Here is a 24,485-nt window from a genome sequence, read left to right as displayed (position 1 = left end):
AGGGAAAACAAACTGATGGCGTCTTGTCATTTGACTACTTACTACCTGGCCACTATTCGTGAATTAAATTAGATTTTCATGGCTGTGAGGTATGTGCCTTTCATGGATCTTTCTATAGACCCTGGCCTCTTGGTCACGCTGTATTTGGCCTACTGTGTAGTACATACCTCCCTCTCAAGGCATTATGTACGTATAGATACATCATAAGGGGTTAGATATAAAGTGATGTCTTACACAAGAAGCCGGCGCCAAAGGTTGCGCCTGTTATCGTATGTGCCTTAGAAGTTGGTGTTCACTCAGCTCTTCAAGGTTGTCGTTGATAGCCTTTTTACGTGAAGTCATTGCCAACGCAAAGGAGAAAAAGGACCGCCTTCACTGACTGTACCCTTTCTCCTGCATCTACACTGTCCTGGAAAGTTGTTTGACTCAGTATCACCCGGATATTGGTTTTCGTTCCACAAGGGCTCGTTATATGTAGCGTGTTAGTCACTGCCATGAACATCATACAAATGTTGGTACCTACCTACATGTATGTAGATATATATACATATTCGTATTCTAGTCCAACCTGACGTCTTACAAACTACGACAGCATAGTATCATCCCATCCACAAAGGCCTGGACAAGTCCCGATGGGACTTTGATGCTTTTTCATCTTTTTCATATGCCATGTGTCAGTGGCTGCTTTTCCCTTCCTTGGAACAACAGACTCGTGTCCTATGACTGTGGGTGACATAAAAGGTCACATGTCTAGATAATAGGTCACAGTCTGGTCAGCCTGATAAACTCGCTTTTAGTTTCCCAATACAATCAATACAACTTCTAACTATATGTATGCTATATGTACATAGGTATGTGAAATATGATGGATCTGCCCGTCAAAGAGAGTTAGGACTGTACTATGTAGTTCAAGACGGTTGAATACAGAAAGTTGTCCTGGTGAGTACTAGACACCGGCTTGGCGCATGGGTAAAAAGGCACGCGTTACGGAGTAACAATATCATACAGTATTATCGCGTATTCAACGTTTCCAAGGTTACAGGGTTCCAAGGTTTCAACCAGCAGCTTTTGAGGCATAGGTGTTCCAAGCTAAAGTGAACCAAGTTCTTATGTTTCGTTATAGCGCCGCTTAAAATGATTGTCGCTAATGAATTCCACTTCTAACCTTCAGATGTCATTAAAACGTTTTGCTAACAAATTAACAATCCGTGCTACCGATAACCACCAACCCTAGGTAGGTAGTAGGTACTGTACCAACTACTACCAAGTTACCAGCGACCTGATATTTATTGCCTTCTTGGGTATAGTTAACTAGCTAAACTCCAAGCTACACAGGTACCTACATCAACTCGCTACATATGTAAGTTTCCAAGGTTAAGTCGGGGGTGGGCCCCTTTCACTATGCGCTACGATAAGATACCTCAAGGCTAGTACTTACTGAATACTGGGGCTATTCACGTTGGGGTTAGGTACCTACATGTACTATGATACGCCTCGCACGCCGTTAAAAACAGCAGCCAAAAAAGTTCCTCAGTGGTGAAAAAAAGTGCCCACGCCCATGATCATAACCATGACCATGACTACCATACCCCACCATTGCACTTTTTTTTTTGGACATTTTTCTCAAAAGAGAAGTCGAAACCCTTCAATCATGGTTGAGTAAGTACCTAACCTAACCTACTAGCCTAAGCCTTAAGGTATTTGTACTGCAAACCAGCAGGAATCTGGGTTGAATCGCAATACGGTCATTTGCCCTTTCTTTCCATATTCATTGCGACAAGTTCAACTCAGCAACAACATTAAAGAATTGAAGGTTGAAAAAAGAGCAGGATTGAGAGAGAAAAGAGGGTTTCTCTTTAATATCATTGATCTTACATACCTAGGTCCAAACTACCTACACAGTAACTTATTATCTAACCTAGTAGCAAGTTACTTGTTATTCTCACCTTGACTTCCTTGTCCTTTTCTTTTTATTTTTTTTTTTTACTTTTTTACTTTTTTATTTTATTTTTTATTCCCCCCAATCTCTTCTTTCATATCATATCATCCATTATCCATATCACCAAGCACCTAGTTCATCACCTTTAGGGACCCCACCATCCCCAAAGCCGATGCTACTGAAAATCAACACTTGAACATCCCTCACCTTCCCTCCCTCTACACCACATATTCCCCCTCCCTCCTTCTTTAGTTCTGAGATATCTCAAAGTGCTTTCGAATTCAACTTCGTACCCTCGAACGCGCATACCTCTTGAACTATCCTCAATTTACTCAGCTGCCAATCATGGCGTGGCAGCCGTCGCCTGAGTCCTTGAGCACCCTCGCTGCTTGTCTCAAGGACTCTCTCAGCGGCTTTGATGTGTCCGCACAGAAACAAGCCGAACTTGTGCGTAATTCCTTCCCCCTTTTCATCATATTGTCTCGACTTGGGCGATTTGCTCTAAGCCTTAGCTCATCCTGCGACGCATAGAGGAAGGCAATATTAGGCTAACACAGGTCCCCTCTTCGTCTAGATGCTCACCCAAGCGAAGTCGTCTCCCGATATCAATAATTACTTGATCTATCTGTTATCGAGCCAGGAGCCTCCGTCTGGTCTGCAATGTTCCGCACAGGATTACTTCCTCGTGCGCTCCGCCGCCGCAATTATGCTGAAGAATAACATCAAAACAAATTCCAAGCCGTTGCCCGAGAGCAGTCTCACTCTAATTAAGATGGGGATCCCTATGTGCTTACAGGACAAGAATGCCCAGATCCGCAACTATGCAGGTAACATCACCACTGAGTTGATCCGTAAAGGTGGTATCATGACCTGGCCCGAGCTACTTCCGGAACTCTTGAAGATGATCGGCAATGAGACCGGCCAATATTCAAACGAAGCGCAAGAGGGTGCCATGGCCGCCATGTCCAAGATTTGTGAGGACAACACTAAAATGCTAGAGCGCGAGGTGCAAGGCCAACGACCACTGAACTTCATTCTCCCCAAATTGATACAGGCGACTAAGAGTCCCCTGCCCAAGGTCCGCGCTCATGCCTTGACCGCCATCAACGTTTTTACTCCCCGGAAGTCCCAGGCCATGCTCAACTCCATCGATGATTTGCTCCAACATTTATTCGGTCTCGCATCGGACTCCCACAACGATGTGCGCAGACAAGTATGTAGGGCATTTGCTCAGCTTGTCGAATCTCGACCGGACAAGATTCAACCCCACCTCCCTGGCCTTGTTGATTATATCATCACACAACAAAAGAGTGATGATGAGGATTTAGCTACTGACGCGGCCGAATTTTGGTTGACTGTTGGCGAACACGAGCATCTCTGGCATTCGTTAAGCCCGTTCATCGACAAGATCATTCCGGTCCTTCTAGAATGCATGGTATACGGTGCTGAGGACATCGCGCTTTTGGGGGGCGCATCTGATGATGAAGATGAGGAAGATGAGGAACAAGATATCAAGCCCCAGTTTGCAAAAAAATCGTCCGCGCGACAGGCCAACGGAGAAGGCCCTGCAGACCCTGCGCAAAACGGAAACGCATATGAGAAGCTAGCGAGTATGGACGATAATCTCGAGGAGGGTGAGATTGAGGACTTTGAAGACGGGGATGATGCGAACCCAGATGAGCGATGGACTCTACGAAAATGCTCAGCCGCGGCACTGGATGTTTTTGCCCGTGACTTCAGGGACCCGGTCTTTCAGTCGATTTTGCCGTATCTCACCAAACACCTAAAGCACGAGGACTGGCCTTACCGAGAGGCTGCGGTGCTTGCGCTGGGTGCCGTGGCCGAAGGTTGCATGAATGTTGTCACACCTCACCTTCCCGAATTGGTCCCGTATTTGATCTCACTCCTGAATGACCCGGAGCCGGTAGTTCGACAAATCACTTGTTGGACATTGGGTCGTTATTCTGCTTGGGCTGCAGATTTAGCCGATCCTCACCTCTTCTTCGAGCCCATGATGGAAGGCATCCTAACTAAAATGCTTGATAGCAACAAGAAGGTTCAGGAAGCTGGTGCATCAGCCTTTGCTAATCTTGAGGAGAAGGCCGGGAAGAGGCTTGAGCCCTACAGCCTCCCGATTATTCAGCAATACGTTCGATGCTTCAAGAAGTACAAGGATAGAAATATGTATATCCTATACGATTGCGTGCAGACGTTGGCCGAGCACATTGGGCCAGTTCTAGCGAGACCCGATCTTGTCAACGAGTTGATGCCAGCCCTCATCGATCGATGGACTAAAGTCTCGGATCAGTCTCGAGAGCTTTTCCCCCTATTAGAATGCCTGTCATATGTCGCGATGGCGTTGAACGATGCATTTACCCCATATGCTCAACCTATATTCGGCCGATGTGTCAACATCATCCATCAAAACTTGGAAGCGTCTCTGGCTTTGGCAAACGATCCTTCCCTTGATGCACCGGATAAAGACTTTCTAGTCACTAGCCTGGACCTTCTCAGCGCTGTCATCCAAGCTCTCGATCCGGCAATGTCTTCCAAGCTCGTCCAAGAGTCCCAGCCTGCATTCTTCGAACTTCTTACTTTTTGTATGGAAGACCCTACAGATGAGGTACGCCAGTCGGCGTATGCACTTCTCGGAGATTGCGCCAAATACGTGTTTGAACAGTTGCAACCTTCGTTGCCTAGTATTTTCGCGGTACTTTTGAAGCAACTGGATTTGGACAGTATATTGGACGAAGATATAGACAGTGGATTCGGCGTGGTGAACAACGCATGCTGGTCCGCAGGGGAGATCGCCATCCGACATATGTCCAACATGGCTCCATACGTTCCCGAGCTCTTCCAGCGATTCATCGAAATTATTACCAACCAAGGTATTCCTAAGGGGGTGACCGAAAACGCTGCTATTGCTTTAGGACGCCTTGGGCTGGGTAACGGCGAACTGCTCGCTCCTCATTTGGCAAGTTTTGCCGAAGAATTTCTCACTTCGATGGACGAGGTTGACCCCTCTGACGAAAAGGCGACTGCATTCAGAGGCTTCACCGCTATTGTTGAAAAGAACCCCATGGCTATGGAGAAATCTCTCTTGCATTTTTTCACTTCCATTGCTCGATACAGAGATCTCAAATTACGCAGTGAAACCAAGAGTGGTCTCCATGAGGATTTCCAGAAGGTCAGTGCGCTCATCTCGATATTTCAACTACAGCAAAATTAGACAGTATTTAACTAACGTGAATCTAGGCTATCGGCATTTATCGCCAAATCATTCCTCAGTTCGACCAATTCCTGAACCAGATGCAACCACAGGATCAACAGACATTAAGGACGACCTACGTCTTTTGAGCAGTTGCTATCGCAACATCAGTCGTTGGACCGAACGCATACACAGACTATCCAGTGAAACATTCCCTCGTATCGTTGAACACTTTCATCGCCGTTTGGTGATATCAACGTTTGGGTTAGGTATTGAATTGACAATTTATGGTCCCGGAAATGACGAGCTTGAAGCAGGTTGGCTATGTCGACAGCATATGATGGATGTAGATCTAGATCTACGTCGAGTTACGTGTTAGCTCATTAGGCTTCCGCTCGAATAACGACCTAATAATGACAGAAAGAGGAGGAAATGGTAAACAGAGTCACGAATGACGAGGCGTATGCAACGTTCAGTAATAGATTCTAATGGACATGGCTTGGCTGGCGATGAGGAAAAAGTCATACACGAAGATGATGTATGGCGTAAATAACTAATCGTCTTCGATGGATGACCCCGGACCTAAACGCCGTCGGGATTTGGTAATATGGGACGGAACTTTCGAACCACGGTCCGTGTATGGAAAGGCATACAGGCCCGGCGTTTTACTACGTTCGAACCACCACCACCACCAATACTAAGTAGATAGCTCGTAGATAGATAGCATAGCAACTTCTCCCCCAACCCTTCGCTTCCCTCTCTCCCTCCCTCCCCAACGCCCCCCTTTCCCACTCCCACCCCCCCTTTTTTTTCTCTTGGCTTTTGCTAGGAGTATTGAAAGCTACAAACGGGCTAGTAATTTAGAAGAAAAAAATGCCATACGATACGATATAAAAGTGTAGATGAAGAAGAATGAAAAGCAAAACAACTAAGTAAAAGCAGCTAAGCAAACGGAACTATGTATGAAATAGTGTATCAATGATGGTGATTGATCGGGTAGAGAGAGGTACATACATAGTCTAGAGTTGTATTTATATACATACGATACCCAGGTAGATACGGATGATGTGTTCCAAGTTGGCGTGACTCGAGTATGATGGCTTTGATATGTATGTACACATCTCTATCTAACTTACCTAGGTAGGTAAACAACTACACTACAGGATGTGATAGCTTCAATGTTTATTTGTATCGGGGTTCAAAGTCCCGTCCGGGTTCACTTTAGTAGGTAGGTAGTTATGATACCTACCCCTAAGTTAATAGACACGTCTAGGTTAGAAAAGTTGATGTTACCAGGTGCCTAGGCACAATATATATCTACAGATACCCACATAGTGAAGATGACTCTATCATGGATGAATAGCACGAACTGTATGTAGCATGTAGGGAAAGGATATCAATATTTTTTTTTCTACTAGCACATATCCTACTCTCACATGTTGCATCAACTTTGTGGTACACGTCCCCTCGGGCGTAAAGTTCCGAGTAAGAAATACACAGAAGGGCTTTGTTTGCCACTACCAACCACCACGTCCTCGATGTTCCCAGCCTCCACGATGGCCCGCGCCGCGATAATTACCCCTTCCGCCTCTCCCGTATTGCTGGTAGCTTCCGCCGCCTTGGTGTGGTGGGTGCTGCGGGGGCGGGGGCGGTGGTGGAGGTGGTTGTGCTGGCCACCCCGCCATTGCCATACTCTGAAGCCAATTCGGTGGCATATTCGGCGGCATATTACCGACGGGGGGCATCGGCGGAGGATGTGGAGGATGGCCTTGGTAGTGAGGAGGAGGCGGCGGCGGCGGCGGTACAATAAATTGATTAAAATCTGGGGGCATCGGAGGGAAGGATTGGGGAAAAGGGGGTACGTTGGGGTGTTGATACGGAGCATTTGGGTGCGGTGGTTGATTCTGAAACATCGGGTGATGGTTCCCGTTTGAACCGGCGAATGGAGGGCCGTCATACGGACGGGGAGGCGGAGGCGGACTCCTACCTCGTGATGGTGAGAGCGAGCGATTATATCGGGGATCTCTCGAGCGCGAACGTGAATTTGAACCACTATATGACCTTCGTTTGTGTCGCTCTCCGCTGTGGTTTCGCCTGCGACTTCGACTTCGACTTCTGCTCTGGCTCGGGCTTCGAGAGCCAGACACTCGCCGTCGCTTAAATGCAGGCTGTGACAAGCTGCGCGAAGTGCTACGAGAACGTGATCTAGAACGTGACAAGCCACGCCCGCGACTGTCATTCCTACGGTCGGTAGCCTTCTTGCGACGCTGCTTCATCTTCTCACAAAAAGCACGAGACCAGCCATAATACGTTTCCCCGTCGATAACTTCTCCCGTAATTTCATCGAGTACAATTCTTTGTCCGAGTTGATCCATATCTTGGGCGGACCGATCGACGTCGCGCTGATCTTTATTGTAGATACGATCTACATCGGCAAGTAGATCTTGAACAGCCTTGACCAGAGTCTTATCCGCCGGTCCCGCAACAAATCGTAGAGGCTTAATCATGTCGGGGTTCATCGGCCTTGTTGAGTTGGGCTCGATGACGGGTAGCCAATTTGCGGCAGGTAGGTCATACCATGACACGGCTACATCGCCATGCATGGCTGGCATGATAAATGGAGCATCTTTTGCAGATTTAGATGCTGTAGCTGTAGCGGCGTCGATTGGCGCATCGGACTTGGGAATGGAATTAGGCGCTTCGTGGATGATAGTCGTAAGTTTTTGAGTGAACGCTTGCGGAAAGAATCCATTTTCGCTCCAGAAGTCTACGAGACCTAGTACTTTCTTGGATTGCTTCGGAGAGTTGGGAAAAGCTGCGGCGGCTCGGACAAGGTCTGGGAGATATGGTTCCAGCTTCTGTGCGAAGCTCGAGTCCCCGATGCGGACGTTAACATGGTAGAGCACATCACTCAGGACATAAAGGATGTGAAGACGCTTCCGTTTCGCGGAGGGTTCGCGGGCTTGTCTACTAGCAGCGACATCCAGGGAAAAGGATTTGGACAATGCTGTCAGGTATTTGCCCAAGGCGACAACCCTAGCAGGAGACTGGACCAGATTCTTTAATATCCACTGCTTGGTTTTCTACGTGGCGACTGTTTAGCCGTCGCACAAGACACCAGTTTTCAAAAGATTGTGTTGCTCAAACCTGAACATTGGGCGAGGAGCATCGCGAGATGGTCGCGTCGAGCAGTTGAAGAAACTCGTCGATCTCGCCGCGCGGACATGACGTTGGATCTGGACGAAGGAGGACGGCGGAGAAGGAAACTCTAGCTATTGCTAGCTGCGGAGATGCCATTTTTATAAAATTGGTAGGAAAAAACGGTCATTAGAAGTGCATGCTCTTTAGTTTGACGGTAGTAAGTATGGTTCAAAGTTGTGAATAAGAAGTTGAATTTGGAGGATTTACTATGTAAAGGTTAGAAGGAATTTAGACGAATTAGAGATATCGGCCAAAAAAACGCGATGTTGCCGACCTCATTGATGATTGGACATGTTTGGCATACATATGTAACTTTGGACCTTGATCAAGGCTTGATGTACAGTGGACCCAATTAATGCAGGGGTCAGTTTTGGTACCTACATGTACATATGTATCTATATATACATATGTACTTACCGAGTATTAAGCGCTCTACAACAGACATCATAGACGTAGGTATTAGTATAGGTAGTTAGTTAACTACATGGAACGAAAAATTAATTGCGCCGAAAACCATTCAATGTTGGCGGTCCTCACGACATATCTCTACATTAGCACCCAGACACATAACACTATGTGGTTTCCTTGGTTTGGGTTAATCAACCTAATCAAGAAATGCCACAAATGTGAGATAGTGGGCTACAAGACCAAAAAGAGAAAATCTATGTCCTCGGTGAGGCTCGAACTCACGACCTTTGGATATCCCAACCTTGGAAGGTTGAGTCATAAGAATATGAGACCAACGCTCTAACCAACTGAGCCACGAAGACTTATCATAGAATTGTGCTTGAATACAACTTAATTTTTTTGTAATTACCCCGCTATATATCTGTAGTGTGTATCATACCACACAGCCCCACGTTAGCTTCTCACGTGATGTTGGTACTTAGTGCTACTTTTACGTACATATTATAATACCTGATGTCGGCATCGTGGCATCGTGAAGAGATGCATTGTACTTGCTGTGGATGTTGATATTAATCTATAGAAATGAAATACTTAACGCACGGATTTATCACGCCATGTGCCTCTATTCGGGCCTAGTAATGTTCTTTCATAGAAATCAATATTGAGAGTGGTGAAATTTTCTGATATATCTAATATCCCGTTTGTATAACAGATACAGGGGATTATTTGTACAATGGAGTGCTCAGTATTTACATAGGTATGTAAAGCGTATAATGATGCCCTAGGTTGTCGATCCCATAAACTGCCAAATCAGCCCATCCATGTAGAGAGCACGATGCTTCATTACGTTTACACAACTGCAATCTCAGGAGCACCGTGGACTCTTGTTTTGCTCCCCGCCCTCGTTGATACATAGGTACTAAATTGTATACACGAAAAGACTTTGCAATGTTCGTCATAAGGTCTTCAAAGGTAATGGCACAAACGGCCTAGACCGTAGACCGCAGACCACTGCTACGAGAATCGATCGCCTTTTGGACTCTTATACGGCGCTGAGCTCTCGTATTTACTCTTTTCGAATACTTGTTGGCCTTCTGTAGCTGGTGCATGTCTTGTTGGAGCTGGATCGTTGCTTGCTTCTTGGCTTGGCGAGCCTGCCGTGTCTGTTCGGGCTGGAGTGCCGTTGCCGTTCGTCGAGCTAGGAACGTTGCTGGGGTGTTCGAGGGAATCGTTCCTCTGCTTCTTTCGGCGGTTATCCTCGAGGCGTGCGGCCCTATCAGCGTTGATGCTCCGCTTGGCAAAATAATAGGCTCCTCCGCCAGCTATATACCGCCAGTGTAAGTATAAGAAATACCGCAAGCGTCGCAAGTTGTCCACGGGTACATACCAAGGCAGAGAGAACCCCAGCCGAGCCTAAGCAATAAAACAAATAATTAGTCGCATGGTCGATTGGACAGCTCTAGAGCTCTCTAGTTTGACATGTTTGACATGTACCTACCAGAATGATCTGATCTGTAAGAAAAAAAAAAAGGTTAGCCTGTTGCGCCACGAGAGATGTTTGTAGGCCCTAGTTGGACACATACTGTATTCATCTTAGGGGTTGGCTATGAATCGCTTGAATTCAAACACCTAGGTTTCTTGTAGTGTAATGAAAAAGGATATGGCTACAAAATAAGGAAAATGGTTGGATCAAGTGGCGTTGGGAAAGCCGATAATTATAAAAAGACTTCAATGCTGTAGTGCTGTAGGTAACCTTGAGCTTTACTTGTAAGTGGCTCAATTTATCGGATCATGATACGATAAATAAGGCATAGATCCCTGCAAGCACTCCCGTCACCTTAGTGTACCTACCCAAATGTAGTCACTTTTTTTTTTAGGGCTGTTTTAGGCTCGTACATACCTACAGTATCTGGTACCAGCAACATTTTGAACCAGGGGTAACCTGCATTTAACTTCATCAGTGGCGTTAAAGTCATTGGCGGCGTAGTTGCCACTACCACTACAGTCTCGGAATTTTGGATTTGCTATGTGCCTAGGGTATTGTACTCACAATTGCAGGGATTAATTACCAACATAAGCAACTTAGAGGGGTACATGTATGTACCTAACTAACCTACCATACTTGGTACTAATTGGATAATTTTGGATTCAACATGAATTTCAGAGTTGAGGATTACGTATATAATGTGGGTACACATCAAATAAGTACATTTGAACTTCTACATATTTCAACCCATTGAATGTATTCAATGCGCCCTAAGATCTGCAAATCTAATTGCACAAGGACATGTAACGTATCTAGTAGTCATCTACTGGACAGCAACTGAACCAAACATACCTACACATAACACTGAACCTTGACTTCTCCCATGTCTAGTCACCGACCGATTAAAACGCTCCTTAATAAATTACCAACCTCGACAAATTCCGTATCATACCTATATGTAAATTACCTGTCAGCCTGTTCACGTACCTTACATACTTCACCTTACCTTTAACTACCTTTGCTTTTGCCTTGGTCTTGGTCTTTGCCCTGCCTATAGACATATGCACCTTGCCTGTCTAACCTTTGCGCTGCATTGCTATAGGTCAGGTTCTACCATAACGATTGGAGAATCGCCATTGACGGTGAAGATTGGCCAGACAAAGAGTCAGAATATGAACACGATCGACAACCGAGACACCCCATTGACACCCACAGCATTCTGTCCAGCATCACCCTTCTTACCCACCCGGACTTGAAGGGTCTAGTCGGCCACGTGCCTATTCGTTCTACGAACCCCCTTTAGATTTGAACCAAGCCCGACCAGGAACCGCCCAACATTTGGCAATCGTTTGCTACTGAATTACATGCTGGAAGGTCCTAGGATATCAACTTGTAGCCAGTGATGTCGTGGGAGCAGGAGAGCTGGCATATTGTAGGCTTGTAGAGACTACGTCCCATCAACATGGATTCCAACGGCCCGGACGGGCTTGATGACTCGTCCTTGGTAAGAACCACTCCATCCTGCTTTAATGGCATATGACACCTGTTATTAGACGCTGACTAGTACAGCAGAAACCGGTCTCGTCTTTGCGGTCTCATTTCGAGAACATGAACAAACAGCCCAAGGAGGGCTCAGCAACCACCCAACCCCCACCTACCACAACACCATCCCCGAAACCACCTCCAGTACCGGACACGAGACCGAGTGGCAGCGTCAATATTCCAGTAGAGAATGGAAGACCCAAACCAAATTTGAATACCTCAGCTCGACATTCTATCCAAATCGCAAACCCACCACCCCTAAGCCCAAGACCTATCAAACCACCTGCCGTCTTGATCGATCCGCCTCAGTCACCACCGAAAGGAAGACCGTTCCCGGCGCCGCAAGGCGATGCACATGCTTATCTTACACTTGACCATTCTAGACCTCATAATGCATCCGCTACTTCTTCGCCGCGACCTCTCAGCATCTCTAGCGGACCAGATACTCCAGTTCTTGAGCCCCGCCGTTCTCCCAGGCTTCCTGGCACTAACCAGCCACCATCACCGCCGCCTCCACGAAGGTCTGCTGAATTAAGAAGAGACCGTGAGACTAGAGCGTCGCCGCCGATCCCGCCGCCCGTGAACCGTGCCGAGAAACCATCCAATCGACTCTCTAGATTAATGGGAAATGCTCCTAAATTGGAACTAGCTCCTCAGGTTGCAGACCGGCGTTCGCCTTTTAGTAGTCCTCCCTCTAGCAGCCCTGAGGATAATGAGCCTCCAGTGCTCCCGAGCCGACCACCACGACCGGTGTCCCAGAAGGTACCACCGAGGACTAATGCATTGTCCATGGGCTTCGAGCCTCCTCCGGCCCGTCACTCAATTGCAGGTATACGCCGAGACAATGAGGTCAACGGATATCCTAAAACGCCTGTCACACCTCTTTCGGTAGACGATCGGCCTGCTCTTCCAGCTCGACCATTAAGCATACAAACCATTACGGATCCTGCACCTTCCCGAATTCCAGCAACCCCAATTGCAAGACCACCCCCTCGGCCACCAAGGGCCGTTGCGACAACCGCTAGTGTGGCAATAGATAATCCCGTGTCTTCTCAATCCAAACGTATATCTTCAACACCGACTACACAATTTGCGCCTTTACCACGGACTCATGGGAGATCTTTGACAGAGGACAAGACTTCCGAAAAGATTTCGAAAGACTTTCCCGATCACATGAAGAGAGGTGGTACAGACCAACGTACCTTTGACAATCCAGTTCATGTTCCCTCCCACCGTCCAGAAATCGTCGCTCAATATCCCGATACAACTAGGATAAACCGCCGTCCCCCCTTTCCAAGACAAGGCGCTCTCGAAATTTCCACCAAGTATGATACGAGAGTATTCGATGTTTGTGGACAGTACGTTTGTACTACGGGCCATCTCACGCGAGTTTGGAGCTTGCTTGATGGCGAACAACTTGTGAGCTTCGCTCATGGAGAAGGTATTAAAGCGACTGCCGTGGCGTTCAAGCCAACCTTGGATATACAGGACGAAGGGATGCGCCTTTGGATTGGCACTAATGTTGGCGAAATTATCGAAGCCGATGTTTCGTCCCAGAGTATTATGAATACTAAATCAAATGCACACAGTCGGTATGAGATTGTCAAAATATACAGGCACTACAACGAGATGTGGACTCTAGATGATGGTGGAACGTTGCACGTTTGGGGACCAGACGAGGAAGGGGTTCCGAACTTGGACGTCAACCCTCATCAGACCTACAGACTCCCCAAAGGACATACTTTCTCCATGATAGTCGGCGATGAGTTATGGCACGCGACGGGCAAGGAGGTCCGTGTCTTCACACCTACCTCTGGTGGTCGAAACCAACTGCAGGTCCTTATGCGACCTTTAATTTCAGAAGGAGCAGGCGAAGTGACGTCCGGAACCACTCTCAAGTCACAGCCTGGTAAGGTCTTCTTTGGCCACAATGACGGAAAAGTTAGCATATATTCTCAAAAAGACTTCACATGTCTCAGTGTGCTCAACGTTAGCTCATACAAAATCAATACCCTGGCTGGGGTGGGAAGCTATATATGGGCTGGCTTCAATACTGGAAGGATTTGCGTATATGACATTACAACCTCGCCTTGGGTCATCAAAAAGGATTGGCAAGCCCACAACAATCCGATCATCAAAATCATTGCAGATCCCGCTGGCTTCTACAAGCTCGGGCGGTCCCAGGTTGTCACGCTTGGGGCAGACAATATGGTGAAGCCGTGGGATGGGTTGCTACAAGACGACTTCTTAGAAAACGAAATGAAGGCTCTCGATACGCACTATTGTAAATTCGAGGATATCAAGCTTTTAGCCATGACATGGAACGCCGGGGCCTCGACTCCCAACAGCCTAAGGTATTCGGATGCGGATGCCGTATTCATGCAGAACCTATTGCAATCAAGCGATTCTCCAGATATTCTGATTTTTGGATTCCAAGAATTAGTAGACCTGGAAGATAAGACTGCTACGGCGAAGCGCTTTTTCAAGCCGAAGAAGAAAGATGCGTCGGATCAAGAAAAAATGAGTCATCAATATCGGGACTGGAGAGACTTCCTCGTTCGATGCCTGGACGATTATATGCCGGCCGACCATCTTTACCATCTTCTCCAGACGGCAACCCTGGTTGGCCTTTTTACTTGTATCTTTGTGAAATCGACGCTCCGCGATCGTATACGGAATCTCAGCAATACCGAAATCAAGCGTGGAATGGGAGGTTTGCATGGAAACAAGGGTGCTATCATTGTACGGTTCATGGTAGACGATACTTCACTTTGTTTTATAAATTGCCATCTCGCTGCCGGACAATCGGGAGCAAACCAACGCCATAATGATATCGCGGCGATCATGGAAAGCTCGCTCCTGCCCGTGGAGCGTGATCCGAGTGTGCGTATCGACAGCTACACGGGGGGTGGTGACGGTACCATGGTGCTCGATCACGAGCTGTGTCTGGTAAACGGAGATCTAAATTACCGTATTGATACCATGTCACGGGATACGGTTGTGATCGCGGTGAAGCAGAACAATCTTGCCAAACTCCTGGAGCGTGACCAGCTCCTGGTTGCCCGTCGGCGAAACCCAGCATTCAAGCTTCGGGCTTTTGACGAGATGCCGATTGAGTTTGCACCTACGTACAAGTACGACGTAGGAACGGATAATTACGATACTAGTGAGAAGAAGCGGTCTCCGGCCTGGTGCGATCGCCTCCTTCACCGAGGTTTTGGCAGAATTCAGCAACTTGACTACAAGCGGCACGAGGTGCGGGTGTCGGACCACCGACCCGTGAGCGGCCAATTCAAGTATACTGTAAAGTCTATCTCGCCTAAGAAACGGACATTAGCTTGGGCAGACTGCCAGCAACGTTTCGAAGACCTCAGGGCGAAGGAGGCAAACGCGGAGATGTGAGTGCAGCGTTCTTGTAGTATTTCTAACATGGATTACTCCAAACAGACACTGACTATGAAATTATAGGCTATACTATCTCACGAAGATCATCGGGTATGACCCGCAGACAAGTACGAGGCTAATACAAGAAAGAGCTGGGTAGGATGGGGATGGTTAAGCGGAAGCGGAATAGATGTTGAAATAGATATGTGCATAGAAATGCGCAAAGCTCCAGCATTCAAAAGGGCCAGAGAGCAAAGAGCATAAGACCGTCGAAAAGAGATAGAAGGCGGTGTAATTATGATGGTTCTAGGTACGACAACATTACGAGTTCTAACCTAGGAGCTGGTTAGAAGTTGGGCTCGTCATGAAGAGCCAGGGAAGAGCCAGGGAAGAAAGAGCCAGAAAGAGCCAGAAAGAGCCAGAAAGGGTCTTGTTCAAGTCTAAGAAAGGACGACGATAGAGCATTGTCGTAGGGAATCCAAATAAGAAAAACATGAGTAATGAATGAGTAGGGAAGTTGTAGAATTGTGAAGTGTACTCGATGTATTCAAGTACATGTAAGTAAATACTTCGTAAAGAGGGTACATGTAGGTAAATATCTGGGTAGATGCATACCTTGGTATTGGCGAATGTATTGGCGAATGAGGAATTATGAAATAAAGTTCCGTCATCGGATCTCGGGTTGATTGGTTGTATGCATACCGGTGCATGTAAAGAACTGACCTCCAGGGCAGCAGGGCTTACTTGGTAATAAAGTTGGTATTTAAACCGTATTTTCCTCTTACCTAAGTTACCTTCACTACCTCCTTTCCTCTTTCATGAAGCGGGCTGGCGGTACCTATAATACCTAGGTTAGGGTAGTTTGGAAAGGAAGGGGTAATGATTTCCTAATCATAATTATCTAGCTCGAGTCTTCATGTGGAGCATTTCCCTCCTTTGCCTTCTTTGCTCTAGTAAACTGACAAGTAACAGCTACGTACTAGGTACTATATCACTGTTACTATGTCGTATAAGTCTTTTCTATTTCCATTTTCATACTTTGACGTTACCGGTTACTAGGATCGGGGGCCGATACTAGCTAGCTCTTGCCCTTTTTTTTTTTTTTTTTTTTTTCTTACTTGTTAGTTTTGTTGAAGAAAGGTATTGTATATGTATACCCAGGTATATAAACTTGAGACGAAACCCTTATTTCAGAGGAAGTCTTCTAAATTGTATTCTATTCTATTGTGTTGTGTTGTGTTGTGTTGTGTTGTATTCAAGTTATCTACATTGTATTGAAGTGACATAATACACACCTACAGCTAAGTAGTGACTCGACTAACACACCTTTCTCGACAAAGCGTTGGTCACGAAACTACATATTTCATAGTATCTTACTTCGGCGCGGATTATACCCAAAGCCATCCAAAAAAAACTCATCAAGAGCACAGGACTTATATAAATCGAGCGAACGCCGTTGCCATTATTCTTCTTGGGGCAGAATATAGAAACGGCGATAATACCAAACTATCGCTAGTGAGGAAAAAGCCTTCCCCTTTCTACTTTGTGGGTACATAAGTGGCAAAAAGAATCAAGAAAAAAACCCCCCGACGATGGGAAGCTTTACAGCTGTTGTGAACGGCAATGCCGAATCCACCTACCCTGAATCGAGGGTGCTCATAATCATCACCGGAGGCACCATTTGCATGCAACCGTCGGCAGGCGGTCTGGTGCCTGTTGATGGATTTATCGACAGCGCAATGGCCCCCAGGCCGTCATTCAATGACATGACAGAGAGAAGTACGTGTGACTTCCCATTATGATATGAAATTTCAAGTAGCGTATTGGAGATACAAGACGGGATAGGAGAGACATATATAATATAGGGGGGCATGGCTAATTCGACGCAGTTCCGTTAAGCGCCGTCAAGGATGGTAAGAATATCACGATAGATAGCTTGCGCACGCCTCCAAGCTCATACTCGAGGCATATCCGATATGGTGCTCTCGAATTCTCGCCGCTACTTGACTCTTCCAGTATTAGTAGTTTCGGCTGGACGCAGATCGCGACTACTATCCGGGCAAATTACCACCTCTTTGACGGCTTTGTCGTGCTTCATGGAACCGATTCTCTAGCGTATTCAGCCTCGGCCTTGTCTTTCATGATGGTAAGTACCTTTCCATCCACGACTCCGTATAATTACCTATGCAAATCAGAGAGTACTGATATTGCTTTAGGAAGATCTAGGCAAGCCCGTTATTCTCACAGGCTCGCAAGCGTCCATCTTCGCGCTGCAGTCAGACGCCGTGGACAACTTACTTGGCTCTCTCATCATCGCCGGCACATTCTTGATCCCGGAAGTGTGCCTTTTCTTTCACCACACACTATTCCGCGGAAACCGCACCACCAAGATCTCCGCCTCGTCCTTCGAGGCCTTCGCCAGCCCCAACTGCGACCCCCTGGCCAAAGTCACTAGTCTTGGCGTCGACGTCAACTGGGCCCTCGTTAGACGGCCCACCAAGATCGCTCAGTTCCAGATCTTCTCGTACCTCGACACGGCCCACGTCGCCTGTGTCCGCATCTTCCCCGGAATCAAGCCGGAGATGGTCGACTACGTCCTCCGGGTCCCGGACCTGCGCGGGCTGATCCTTGAGACGTTCGGCATGGGCAACGCGCCGGCGGGCGTAGACGGCAGCCTGACCAAGGTCATCGCGTCGGCCGTCGAGCGCGGCATCGTTGTCGTCAACATCAGCCAGTGCACCAATGGCTTCGTCTCGCCTCTCTACGCCCCCGGGTTCGCCCTCGGCCGCGCCGGCGTCGTCTTCGGCCACGACCTCACCTCCGAAGCCGCACTCACCAAGCTCTCCTACCTCCTCGCGCTCCCCGGCATCTCCTCCGCCAAAGACATCGCCGAACGCATGGGCCGCTCGCTCCGCGGCGAGCTAACCGAGCTCGTCCGCCCCTCCTTCTCGCACCCCACCGAGAAGAGCCTCGACACAGCAATGGCCGGGTCCAGCCTGACCACCGCCGAAACCGCCTTCGCAGCACTAGGCTACGCGATCGCGGCCGGCAACGCCAAGGCCGCGGCCGAGATCCTCGACGCCGACGGCGAGGACGTCCTGCAGCGCGCAGACTACATGGGCAACACCGCCGTGCACCTCGCCTCCGTGGGGCCCGAGCCCGCCATCCTCAAGGACCTCCTCGTCCGCGGCGCCAGTGTCCACGCAAGGAACCGGGCTAACAACACCCCGCTGTTCCTCGCTGAGCGCACGGCCAACGCGGAGTGCGTCCGCTTGCTGCGCGAGGCGGGCGCGAGGCTGTGGGTTGAGCAGGGGACGGGGGTTAGTACTTAGGTACGGGTGTGGACTGGGCGTTTTATGTATGTGTGAAAGAGAAGAAGAAGGGGGGGGGAGGGGGGCTTTACAAGTATCCTCTAGAGAAAGCGTTTGGCAGATGTGGATAAAGGGGGGTACAATACCTAGATAAGTTGTTTCCGGCAAAGAATATTAAGCAGATGGAAGCGTTCATCTATATATAGTGTTGGAAGCTAAAAGCTAGTAGGGTTGGTTATAGGCGCTCGGCGTTGTTGAGTTTGATAAATAGACTGACTAGGTATTGTACCTACCTAAGCTACGCAGGTTAGAGGTAGATATTTAGCGTTAGGCAGTTAGATTATCTACCTATTATTTATTCAAGATCGTGATGAGGGTTACGTTCGTGATTTAGTAAGAATTTTTTACTGCAGTTGTAACTATGTATGTCTTGCAGGCTTTCAAAACGAACGGGCTTACCTAAGAAATAACACTGGAGGTCACAGAGGATATCTATTACCACTAAAGGGAGATTTCATTCATTTATTTATATTCGTAAATATTACAGGTACATAAATAAAACGACTGAGACGCGAGTTATCGTGGGAGTTACGTTACGTGTTATAATTTCCGAACCCTTTTCCAGTCCAACTTAACATCACAAATGGACTTGCTGAAGCTTATCCGAGACCCCTCCGTCGTTGGTCCCAGGTAGGTCTGGGATATCCTGTTGAAGTATCTAGTTAGCCACCAGCGTTCTGTTCCAGATACTGATTCACGTAGGTATAGGGGGTATGTTTTTATAATGAAAAAAAAATGGATAGCTCTTACCTGCCATGCTGCCGGATCTCCAGCGCCACGAACCCAGCGCGGCTCCCCCCTTGACTCGACAGAATCGATCACCAGATGGCTGACCTTGGTCCACAGGTCGCCCTTGATCTTGATCCAGTCTCGGTTTTCGTAATCCTTGCTCAATTTCTGGCCTAAGCGTACGGCGCGGAAAAGCTTGATGGCATGGCCATCATCTTCTAAAATGTGCATGCGGTGCAATTGTACTATAGGTAGAGAGTTAGCATTCTTAGCTTGATAGGTACGGGGGTATTTTTCTTACCATCTTCCGAGTCCGATTTCTCATCCTTCGGGATGTACGAGGCAATGTTGTCGAGCGAGAGTGGGGGGCAGGCTCTTGCGGCATACTGGACAAGATCCATTCGTATCTTCCATTCAAGAAGTCGTACTTTACTTTCGATGGGAATCCAGTCCTGGCTACTGATGACTAAGAAAATAGGACAGACATTTATATGGTGCCTTTCCCGTGTGAGCGAATACCGAAGAGTGTATAGATAAATAAGGTGGCTTACATGAGGAAGAAGTCAAACTTGGGTTGCTTTCCGGGATGGAATGCCGCAAGAGCACCTTCATAGATCGCAGTGTGATACATCTCCGCCGTCCTCTCCTCCAACTCCTCTGGCTTGACCTTCACGCGGCTCGTTACCTCAACCATCTCGTCCCATGCTCTAGCCAAGACCCCGTCGCGAATCTTGTTACCGTCTGTCACCCTCGCAGAGTGAGCGAGCTTCTCATTCGACCTGACTTCCTCTAGGAGACTCGCAATGCTAGGCATTGGCGCTAAGGTTGACTTGGAGGCTTGCTCGGTGGTGAGTAAAAACTTTTTAAAGTTGTCTTGATGGACAGCAGCCTGTGCTAGACCCATGGCGACCATGGCGGGCTGCTTCCACTCGATACCATACATGAGCTGAATTATGGGATGAAGAAACCCTTGTAGAGGAGTCAATAATGGCTAAGATCATATTACTATCAGGCTGAAAACGTACCGGCAAGCATTCGAATCAGCATATCCTCGCTTGTGTCATCACCCTTGAATAGGTATTCTTTCAACACCTTTTCCCAGCCAAACTTGTCGATCTCCCCTTGAAAGAAGGCGAGAAAGTCGGGATAATATCTTTGGCAAATGAGTTAGTGACGTCGATCGAAAGGTATACCCGAAGACGAGTTCAAGTATCCAACCACCATTTTCAAATTCAAGTCCATATTCCTAATAGTAGTGTTTGCCCCCCAGATCAACTTACTGTTCTTTGCCGAGACGACTCTTGGCTTTCTCCCAGTCATTGAGTTCCTCGATGACTTTCTCATGCTTTTTCATAGCTGGTTTCTGGTACGACGAATTCTCTGCATAACCCCTCCTCAAGGTCTCAGCCGAAGCACCTGTGCCGTATAGAGATAGTATGTGATGACTTATACTGTGTAATAGATTAACACCTAAGCTCAATGCCATAATAGAGTCTGTAATAAGAATTACTGGTTATGGAATCCATCATCGTTGAAGAAAACATGATGTGTCTGATTATATATAAGTAGTTAGCAATTCCGTCGTCACTCGGCAATTGACAACCAGAAACTCGGTATCTATAGCCCTACCTCGAGGTCTTCCTGTAATATTTCAGTGGCCTGCTTCGCGGCGGGCTCATTCTGTTGAATTTCCCAGAGCCCGGTATTCTCGGGAGTGATATGTATGGTACGTGATGTCGCCATACTTGCTAGATTCCTGCGTATTGAGATCTCATTTACTCTTAGACTTCGTTTTACAGCAACACGAAGAGACACGCCGATGATATTCATGGGTGGATGACTTATATGCCATATGCATACTTATCTACTATAGAGGCACGTGTGGAGTTATATACTTGGTTTTGGAGACTATACCGAGCCCCTCGCCGAGCACGACTCGGCCTCCGAATTTGGTGACGAAGCTTACAAATAAAGAAGCACTATAGGTAGATAGGCAGGCAATTCTTAAAAAGGGGGGTGTGGGGAAGAAGCATCAAATGCTAATGACGGCGTCGCGACGGGCTTGGCTTTATAATCTACCTATGATGTTTCCGAACTGGCGGTACGGTCAATGGGCTTGGCCTGGATCTGGACTATGATCAGCCGTTGTGCCATCCCAAGAGTTTTGGTGGGTGTCTACATCCAATGGATGTTGTAGTAAGAAAGAAGAAGGAAGATACACATCTTTGGTTTCTATGCAAAGTAGTAGAAAGTACCATGTACGAAGTACAGACTAGGTACAACCTACTACCTACGTACAAGGTCATGGTACGAGTAATGAGCGAGCATGACATCATAACCCCCTCGGCCTTGTGCAACATTATAATTGGAGAATCGTTAATCTATGCATACAATATTCATAAAAGCAGCATAAACTGTCGATAGGACATTAGGTAAGCATCACCCCCCTTTTCGCTTTTGAAGCGACGACAATATTCAATATTGTAAATACTAGGTATGCTTCACACCCACATGTTATTTGGAATCAGAAAGTTATACCATAGAATAAATTTTGACTGTATGTGTGTCTTTGTGGACCAGTTCATTGTCTTTATAGTTCAATTGTCTGAATGAACTTCGATATGTACTCTTATATGATAGAAATTTTGGTGGTTGCACTTAGAATATATGACACAGTGCTGAGGGTCCCTTGAGTTTTCATCTGCTCAGGAATACATCTCCATCATGATATGCATACTGGGTACTTAGGTAGGTACTTGACAGAGTGACTCTTAGCACTACACAAAATCCCACCTCATAAATAGTATTATTATGACCATGTAGACAGAGCCTCTCCTATCATGCCCCCCTGACGTGGACATAAGAAGGGGTGTCATGAGAACAGCGGCTCCCATCAGATCCCTCGTAACATATATGTCAACACCTAGAAATCGAACCTTCGCTCGGATGACTCTACATAGATCCTGAGGTAGCTACTCTTGAATACCACTTCCTCCCCACCGCGTACATAAGTACCTAGATAGTTACCCAGCTAAAGAGCAGAAACCAACACTGTCCTCTTCCAAGGAGAAAGATAAAACCGACTATCCAGTGTAGCTACGCAGTTGCGTTACGAGTGTTATCGAACGATAGCGTCCTATCCCGTGACAGCTTCCAACGCATGCCAACAATCACATCATGCTGGCAAACAAAGCCCACAATATTAACTATCGCCCGTGAACCTGCTTCACACACGCGATTAGAAAGAGAACACAACGCGAACCTCATTGTCGCCTTTTTCCCTTATTTCCAAACCGAAAACTCCACATCCCTGACCCTCCCCTCAACCGTATCTGCTCCTTCCCTCCCAAAAGTCGAATCGTATTCTTGTCCCCCACCCTCTTTTTCGACTTCTCGTTTCAACACGACCAAACAGCCCGATACCCAAATAAAACAGCCCCTCCTCCAATCTTCTCCTCCTTCTTCTTCTAGTCTCAGTAATGTGCCATCAATACTGGTACATCTCAAAGTGTTTAGCTCAATACCATCAACCCGCAACATATCGTGGCAAGAAGCGCAACAGATACTGTCGCGAAGCACTCAACGCCCGCCGCTTCGGACACTGCGAAGCCGGAATCCAGATCGTTAGATTGCCTGACTATACCGCCGCCTTCCGGTGCCATTACTGCAGGCAGAACGCGGGAGGACTTGGAGGCGCATCTTCGAACCCAAACCCACCTACACCACCCAACGACAAAATCGGCAAGGAAAAGGCCCACGCCCACAGCAGTCTCCCTTCCACCCCGCCCCAATCCTTCATCATCATGCTGCTTCGCTCAGCCAAGGCCAAGGCCAATGCCGACGCCGATGCCAAATGCAAAGGCAAGGCCGAGGAAATAGACATGGACATGGACATGGACATTGACCTCCCCAGCAGTCCTGACAACCGCATCAGCAACACTACAAAAACCACAATCAAAACCAAAACCAAGGCCAAAGGCACCACCACCACCAAGCGCAAGCGCGCCAAAACCCCCGACCTCTTCGACTTCGTCTTCGCCAACCCTCTCGCCGCGCTAGAGAAGGAGTGGCTTGAATCCCAAGCCACCAATGCCAACAACAACAACAATACTACTGGCACGCAGGAGGCCGACTCAGACCCAGACAATGGAATCTTCGTAGTCCGCAGCCCCGCAAAGCGAGACTCGCCCGCAACAACAACAACAACAAAAACGGCGCGGGGCAAACGCCCACACCGGCTGAACAGTCGGTCCAAGTCTTCCAAGCCCGACCCCGTCCCCATGTCGGAGCGCTACCCCTACGGATTCCCGGGAACACGAGAAGCGGTTGCTAAAGCCGTATTTGGCGACGCCTCGGTGCGATTGCCGGATTTCGAGAAGCAGCAGAAGAAGGAAGAGGAGGAGGAGTAGGAGAAACAGGGACAGTAAACAAAAACGAAATGAGTAATTCTGCACAACGGTGTTTATTTCTCGCTTATTCTGCCTCCCTGTATAATGTATATAAAGATCCAAAAAGAGAGACAAGAAAAAGCGGGGATAGGCTGTTTGCAACCACCGACTATGATAAATGCGTAACCATGGTAGGGAGACACAAAATTAATCGTTGTTATTAAAGGCAGTCGTGTGTGCTCTGCCTATTGATGAAAGTCATGATACTTACAAGTTCAACGTGTGAGTTGTGACGGGTACCTACATCTAAGCACTGCATTACGTAGTTGAAGGGATTGAGCCTACTACAATAGGAGGAAGTTGTAGCTAAGAGCAGGGTATATATGTATCATACCACGGTCTCAAGTTAGTTCTACGTAGGTCTTGTAGTAGGACGTGTAGGTGGACATTCTCATAATTCGCATCACTTGGCTCGCAGTAGGAGAATAGAGGTTCGGAGAAGTACGCAAAGTAGGCTCGATTCCTCGATCCTGGAGTCCTTCAGCATCTAGTTCCATGAGTTATGTGTAAGAGAGGTTGATGACCAGTTTTGCAACTGCTGTTGTACTTAATGGGGGATGCCTAACTCGCCTCTAAGACCTATCAGCTTCTCAGGCCACGTTTCTCGCATGTACGCCTCCCGCAATGACTCGTCCTGTTAACGATACTGCACCAAGACGTTTTTGTTGGCCTTCGGCCCCTAAATTCATTGCCCATTTCCTTGATTGTAGCGCGTTTTTCTCCCACAATTCCAGAGGTATGGGTAAAACCGCCATAGGAAGCCAATGAC

General features: G+C 47.5%; 7 protein-coding genes and 1 non-coding gene across 8 annotated transcripts; 4 read left to right on the top strand and 4 right to left on the bottom strand.

Annotated features, from left to right (window-relative positions):
* Positions 1-2,284: 2,284 nt before the first annotated feature.
* Positions 2,285-5,296, top strand: GGS25DRAFT_521708 (ARM repeat-containing protein; the record flags this gene model as incomplete). Its single annotated transcript, XM_049264097.1, has 3 exons — positions 2,285-2,386; positions 2,514-5,126; positions 5,195-5,296. 3 exons carry the CDS (start codon positions 2,285-2,287, stop codon positions 5,294-5,296), a joined length of 2,817 nt encoding a protein of 938 aa, XP_049116681.1.
* Positions 5,297-6,510: 1,214 nt separating this feature from the next.
* On the bottom strand, positions 6,511-8,620 carry GGS25DRAFT_490728 (uncharacterized protein). Its single transcript, XM_049261021.1, has 2 exons — positions 8,295-8,620; positions 6,511-8,230 (listed from the first exon to the last, which is right to left on the bottom strand). Exons 1-2 carry the CDS (start codon positions 8,442-8,444, stop codon positions 6,665-6,667), a joined length of 1,716 nt encoding a protein of 571 aa, XP_049116680.1. The 5' UTR covers positions 8,445-8,620; the 3' UTR covers positions 6,511-6,664.
* A 393-nt stretch (positions 8,621-9,013) lies between these two features.
* GGS25DRAFT_t60 lies at positions 9,014-9,118 on the bottom strand. Its single transcript has one exon. It is a non-coding gene; the product is annotated as a tRNA-Met (tRNA).
* A 169-nt stretch (positions 9,119-9,287) lies between these two features.
* On the bottom strand, positions 9,288-10,652 carry GGS25DRAFT_490721 (uncharacterized protein). Its single transcript, XM_049261020.1, has 4 exons — positions 10,340-10,652; positions 10,255-10,268; positions 10,144-10,169; positions 9,288-10,078 (listed from the first exon to the last, which is right to left on the bottom strand). Exons 1-4 carry the CDS (start codon positions 10,346-10,348, stop codon positions 9,771-9,773), a joined length of 357 nt encoding a protein of 118 aa, XP_049116679.1. The 5' UTR covers positions 10,349-10,652; the 3' UTR covers positions 9,288-9,770.
* Positions 10,653-11,601: 949 nt separating this feature from the next.
* GGS25DRAFT_281266 (DNase I-like protein) lies at positions 11,602-15,468 on the top strand. The gene is made up of 3 exons (XM_049257468.1): positions 11,602-11,746; positions 11,815-15,182; positions 15,253-15,468. The coding sequence occupies exons 1-3, from the start codon at positions 11,705-11,707 to the stop codon at positions 15,326-15,328; spliced, it is 3,486 nt and encodes a 1,161-aa protein (XP_049116678.1). The 5' UTR covers positions 11,602-11,704; the 3' UTR covers positions 15,329-15,468.
* Positions 15,469-16,503: 1,035 nt separating this feature from the next.
* On the top strand, positions 16,504-18,551 carry GGS25DRAFT_281253 (asparaginase-domain-containing protein). The gene is made up of 3 exons (XM_049257467.1): positions 16,504-16,947; positions 17,058-17,314; positions 17,385-18,551. Exons 1-3 carry the CDS (start codon positions 16,761-16,763, stop codon positions 18,498-18,500), a joined length of 1,560 nt encoding a protein of 519 aa, XP_049116677.1. The 5' UTR covers positions 16,504-16,760; the 3' UTR covers positions 18,501-18,551.
* A 427-nt stretch (positions 18,552-18,978) lies between these two features.
* On the bottom strand, positions 18,979-21,569 carry GGS25DRAFT_490718 (uncharacterized protein). The gene is made up of 9 exons (XM_049261019.1): positions 21,129-21,569; positions 20,898-21,038; positions 20,779-20,819; positions 20,549-20,719; positions 20,294-20,421; positions 19,820-20,237; positions 19,570-19,766; positions 19,290-19,513; positions 18,979-19,185 (listed from the first exon to the last, which is right to left on the bottom strand). Exons 2-9 carry the CDS (start codon positions 21,009-21,011, stop codon positions 19,117-19,119), a joined length of 1,362 nt encoding a protein of 453 aa, XP_049116676.1. The 5' UTR covers positions 21,012-21,038; positions 21,129-21,569; the 3' UTR covers positions 18,979-19,116.
* A 589-nt stretch (positions 21,570-22,158) lies between these two features.
* GGS25DRAFT_490715 (uncharacterized protein) lies at positions 22,159-23,733 on the top strand. Its single transcript, XM_049261018.1, has one exon. It carries the CDS (start codon positions 22,748-22,750, stop codon positions 23,675-23,677), a length of 930 nt encoding a protein of 309 aa, XP_049116675.1. The 5' UTR covers positions 22,159-22,747; the 3' UTR covers positions 23,678-23,733.
* The last annotated feature ends 752 nt before the right edge of the window (positions 23,734-24,485 follow it).

The sequence above is a fragment of the Hypoxylon fragiforme genome, assembly GCF_022984875.1.
Source record: "Hypoxylon fragiforme strain CBS 206.31 chromosome Unknown GGS25scaffold_5, whole genome shotgun sequence".
Classification (NCBI taxonomy): domain Eukaryota; kingdom Fungi; phylum Ascomycota; class Sordariomycetes; order Xylariales; family Hypoxylaceae; genus Hypoxylon; species Hypoxylon fragiforme.
This window is presented reverse-complemented; position numbering and strand designations above follow the sequence as displayed.

Coding starts and splice junctions, on each gene's coding strand:
- GGS25DRAFT_490728 (XM_049261021.1), bottom strand. CDS start 8,444: ATGGCATCTCCGCAGCTAGCAATAGCTAGAGTTTCCTTCTCCGCCGTC. Junction 8,231..8,294: donor GCTCCTCGCCCAATGTTCAG/GTTTGAGCAACA, acceptor GTCGCCACGTAG/AAAACCAAGCAGTGGATATT.
- GGS25DRAFT_490721 (XM_049261020.1), bottom strand. Junction 10,079..10,143: donor CTGGGGTTCTCTCTGCCTTG/GTATGTACCCGT, acceptor GGCGGTATATAG/CTGGCGGAGGAGCCTATTAT.
- GGS25DRAFT_281266 (XM_049257468.1), top strand. CDS start 11,705: ATGGATTCCAACGGCCCGGACGGGCTTGATGACTCGTCCTTG. Junction 11,747..11,814: donor GGCTTGATGACTCGTCCTTG/GTAAGAACCACT, acceptor CTAGTACAGCAG/AAACCGGTCTCGTCTTTGCG. Junction 15,183..15,252: donor AAGGAGGCAAACGCGGAGAT/GTGAGTGCAGCG, acceptor ATGAAATTATAG/GCTATACTATCTCACGAAGA.
- GGS25DRAFT_281253 (XM_049257467.1), top strand. CDS start 16,761: ATGGGAAGCTTTACAGCTGTTGTGAACGGCAATGCCGAATCCACCTAC. Junction 16,948..17,057: donor CAATGACATGACAGAGAGAA/GTACGTGTGACT, acceptor AATTCGACGCAG/TTCCGTTAAGCGCCGTCAAG. Junction 17,315..17,384: donor CGGCCTTGTCTTTCATGATG/GTAAGTACCTTT, acceptor ATATTGCTTTAG/GAAGATCTAGGCAAGCCCGT.
- GGS25DRAFT_490718 (XM_049261019.1), bottom strand. CDS start 21,011: ATGGCGACATCACGTACCATACATATCACTCCCGAGAATACCGGGCTC. Junction 20,422..20,548: donor AGTCGTCTCGGCAAAGAACA/GTAAGTTGATCT, acceptor CATTTGCCAAAG/ATATTATCCCGACTTTCTCG. Junction 20,238..20,293: donor GCTGATTCGAATGCTTGCCG/GTACGTTTTCAG, acceptor CTCCTCTACAAG/GGTTTCTTCATCCCATAATT.
- GGS25DRAFT_490715 (XM_049261018.1), top strand. CDS start 22,748: ATGTGCCATCAATACTGGTACATCTCAAAGTGTTTAGCTCAATACCAT.